Source organism: Priapulus caudatus, unplaced genomic scaffold (genome assembly GCF_000485595.1).
Source record: "Priapulus caudatus unplaced genomic scaffold, Priapulus_caudatus-5.0.1 Scaffold42, whole genome shotgun sequence".
NCBI classification, from domain to species: Eukaryota; Metazoa; Priapulida; class Priapulimorpha; order Priapulimorphida; family Priapulidae; genus Priapulus; species Priapulus caudatus.
Genome location: NW_014577103.1, coordinates 640,435 through 644,635, shown reverse-complemented (window position 1 = coordinate 644,635; position 4,201 = coordinate 640,435). Strand labels below are relative to the sequence as shown.

Sequence of the window (4,201 nt, the reverse complement as noted above, 5' to 3'; positions counted from 1 at the left end):
CTCTCCTCCGTCGTGTCGTCGTCGCGTCGTCTCGTGTGTGTGTGTGTGTGTGTGTGTGTGTGTGTGTGTGTGTGTGTGTGTGTTGCCCCGCGCAATCGGCAGTACAACAGACTGAATTCCCCGCGCACGCGCGCACGCACGCGTGTATGCACGTACAGGTATCGTGGCTACGACTGCCGACACAACCTCGCCTACCTGCATACGGGCGAGGTGGTGTACCACGTCGCCGGCGTCGGCATCGTGCTCAACACGGGCGCGGGCACGCAGCGCTTCTACGTCGCTCACAGCGACGACATCCTCTGCCTCGCCGTCCACCCGACCAATGACGTCGTCGCCACGGGACAGGTGTGTGTGTAGTGATAGCAGAACTAGTTCCAGAATTAAATGCAATTCTTCTACTCTGCGCTTCTCTCATGCAGAACGTAGATAGACTTCGCGCGCGGTCCGCGCGCTATTAATACGTATTATTTCATCATTATTATGTATATTTAAATTAAATCTTACGATTTCATTTTTTGCAATTTAGACAGACGCGCACACGCACACGAAAGCCCACACGAAAGCGCACACTCACGCACGTACACAGACACGCGCACGCACACAAGCCAAAAAACACGGATTAATCCTTACCACATAATGACTAGTTCCCGAGCTCAATATTTAGTTTAACATTAAAAAACAACTTTCATTGTGCACTGTGCAGTTCACAATGGAAGTTGTTTTTTAATGTTAAACTACATATTGCGCTCCCTTGTGGGGGAAGAAAGCGGTCAAGTTGCTCCTCAGGACCTGGCATTACTTACGTAGTATAACTACACTGCTTTTGTAAGGTGGCATAAAAAATGATCTACTTGTTTAAAATTTAACTAACCATTAACCCATAGCTTGCGACCTGGCTTGCAACCGATTACATTAACGGCTAGCCGCCACTGCTTATATATTATATCGTTATTATATCGTGATATTTGATTTTACTTTTTTTCATTTTACGCTTTGTGAGTGAGATTTATTTAATTATATATGTATCTGTCGTAGGTTGGTCGATCCCCACCAATCCACGTGTGGGACGCTGGAAGCCTAAAGACCATCTCCATTCTGAAGGGGGAGCATGAACGAGGAGTGTGCGCAGTCGACTTCTCTGGTACATTTCACATTCGTGACCTTCATATAATTACATATTCACGGAGGCAGCAGGAAAACCTGAAAACAACGTTTTTGTTATTCCGTGCGCAATTATCATACACAAACCATGCTCGTAATTGTTTGCAAGCACGGACCCAATTCAAGAGAAAGAGTTCGAATTCAATTCACGGAAACTTTGCGTTGAAAAGACTCGTTATTCTGAAATTTTGCTCGCTTGCAGCCGATGGTAAAAAACTGGCATCGGTTGCCTTGGATGACAACCACGTTATCGTCGTATGGGATTGGAAGAAAGGAGAGAAACTAGCTTCTACTAGGTACGGCATTATGCTAACTCTTCTACTTCGCATCGCGAAAACATCGGACTTTATGCTATTATATATATATATATATATATATATGTAGATATATATATGGGTAGGTAGATAGATAGATAGATAGATAGATAGATAGATAGATAGATAGATAGATAGATACATAGATAGATGGATGGATGGATGGATGGATGGACGGACGGACGGACGGACGAACGGACGGGCGGACGGACGGACGGACGGACGAACGGACGGACGGACGGACGGACGGACGGACAGACAGACAGACAGATAGATAGATAGATTGTTGAGAATGATTCTCGTCCACGCGTTCAAGGTCACACAAGGACAAGGTATTCATGGTCAGATGGAACCCACAAGACAGCATGAAGCTAGTCACCGTTGGTATCAAGCACATCAAGTTTTGGACGCAGGCCGGTAATGTGCACGCATATTGTGCTCAACATTGTGCTAGCTGTTGTGTCTAACCGGTCGCAAGGCATTCGGTGGTGCGTGAGGTGTGGAAGGCGAGAGACAGATGAGAGCGCATGATGTGAGTGTAAAGGAATGAATACTATAGCACGATTATCTATCTTTCCCTGCTTCTCTCAGACACACACGCCCGCGTGCACACGTACGTGCGGACACAGGCGCGCGCACACACACACGCACGAGCGCACACGACTTTCTCGCCGTCGCTATCTCGCTCTTTATTATGCAGGTATAATGATTATGTCATAATAATAGATGAGGTGCCTTTATGCATAACCTGTTTCGTATCTTTGCACAGGTGGGGGATTCGTTTCGAAGAGAGGTGTATTTGGCGACGTTGCCAAGCAAGATACTATGATGTGTGCAGTCTACGGAGTGCAGCCCGACACCTGTTACACAGGTATACACGATACTACTGTTACAGTGCAAGCCTGATTTCACGAGGCCCGATTTAACGTGAATGCGGATATAATGCATATAAATATGAGTCGTTGGACCCCCTTTTTTGCTCTTGTGTTACGATTAATTTGTCCCCCTTTGTAGCCCCGTTATAACGCGATGATTGGGGTCCATAAAATGTCATCGCGAAAAAAACAGGGTCGCACTAAATCGGGGTTATATATAATATAGCCACGTATATTATATATAACCCCGATTTAGTGCGACCCCGATTTTTCGCGATGACATTTTATGGACCCCAATTATCGCGTTATAACGGGGCTACATTGTATTAATAAGTTAAAGGGACACGTTACCCCTAGGTTCCTTTCACATTTTTAGTTAAAATAGATTTAAATTACGCTACATAAAAAATTTCATTGTTTAATATTCATTAGAAATATTTTTTTAATGTTTTAAAACTAACAGCTGTATTGTTGCGTAATTACTACGTAGGTCCCACTACTATATCTACTTTCAAAGTTGCGTGTCGCAACTTTTCGGCTGAAGGTTACAGACCGAGGGTCTTTCTAGGGTTGGAAATTTGTTGCATTGTTGTTGCAAGTGAAAACGGCGACGAGAACAAATATCAAACCTGTCGCGTAACTAATGTAAAAATGTTATTTCAGGAACACAAAAGGGTAATGTTTACATCTGGTCTGAGAACAACTTACAGGTGTGTGTACCTGCCCACGAAGGACCTATATTTGCTATCTACTTGGTAGAAAAGGTAAAGGTGGGCTTGACGGTACACCTTAAAATTTTAGTAAATTTGCTCTTGCCCCTAATGTTATAATTTACACAATGCTGCCCATGCTGCCAACAGCTACAGAGTACAGCAGTACCACTATTGCAATACTATTGGTCGTAGGTTATAAACAGCTTTAATCATTCGTTAGGTGTAATGGCATTGCATCTAAGTAAATGGATGGGTTTGTATCAAAGTGAAAACGGGATTTATGAAATGGTGTGATGTAGATATACAACTGTATGGCATCACAGAGAACTGATAATATAACCTAGGTAAAAATAATTAATTGCGGTTAAATTGTGTAATAAGGCCTCTGATTAGATAAAAAGACTATAATTTTACAGCTATCAAAGTAATTCTACAGCGATAAAGAGAATTCACTCCCGGTTAAATTACGTGTAACAAAGTCTCTGATTGGATAAAAAGGACTATAATTTTACAGCTATCAAATTAGTTCTACAGCGATAAAGAGAATTCACCCCCGGTTAAATTACGTGTAACAAAGTCCCTGATTGGATAAAAAGTGCTATAATTTTTACCGCCATAAAAATAATTATTTCCGAGTACGATGGCCAACCGTACTACCGTGTCGCCTCTCTTCCGTAGGGCTTCGTCACATGCGGCAAGGACGGCTGCGTGCGGCTGTGGGACAACGACGCCTTCACATGTCGGCGATGCTACGCCATTGAGCAGTCGTCCGTCATTTCCGACACTCCCGGATGTCTGACGTCAAACAGGCCGTCGATACGGGCAGCGAGCCTTAGGAATAGCTACCTGCTCGCTGGCACTGCCAACGGGGAGGTGCTCGAGATTAGCAAGGCGGGAAACATACGTGTCCTCGCGCAGGTGAGTATCATCGAGGTGGGAAGACGCAGGAGGATGATTGACATAGCATGGTCACTGACTATCATGGTTGGTTGGCTAGTGGCTGGTTGTCTGATTGGCTGGTGGCTGGCTGGCTGGTTGGCTGGTGGCTAGTTGGCTAGCATGGCCACTGACTATCATGGTTGGTTGGGTAGTGGCTGTTTGGCTAGTGGCTGGTTGGCTAGTGGCTGGTTGGCTGGTT

The 4,201-nt window shown here is 44.7% G+C and overlaps 1 protein-coding gene across 1 annotated transcript in view; it reads left to right on the top strand.

Annotated features, from left to right (window-relative positions):
- The window catches only part of LOC106820573 (echinoderm microtubule-associated protein-like 6), a 41,338-nt gene that overhangs the window by 11,663 nt on the left and 25,474 nt on the right, over positions 1-4,201 (top strand). The window contains 7 exon segments of the mRNA XM_014825083.1: positions 159-345; positions 1,036-1,141; positions 1,364-1,457; positions 1,792-1,892; positions 2,245-2,346; positions 3,014-3,114; positions 3,742-3,981. Coding sequence (XP_014680569.1) covers positions 159-345; positions 1,036-1,141; positions 1,364-1,457; positions 1,792-1,892; positions 2,245-2,346; positions 3,014-3,114; positions 3,742-3,981 — 931 coding nt within the window.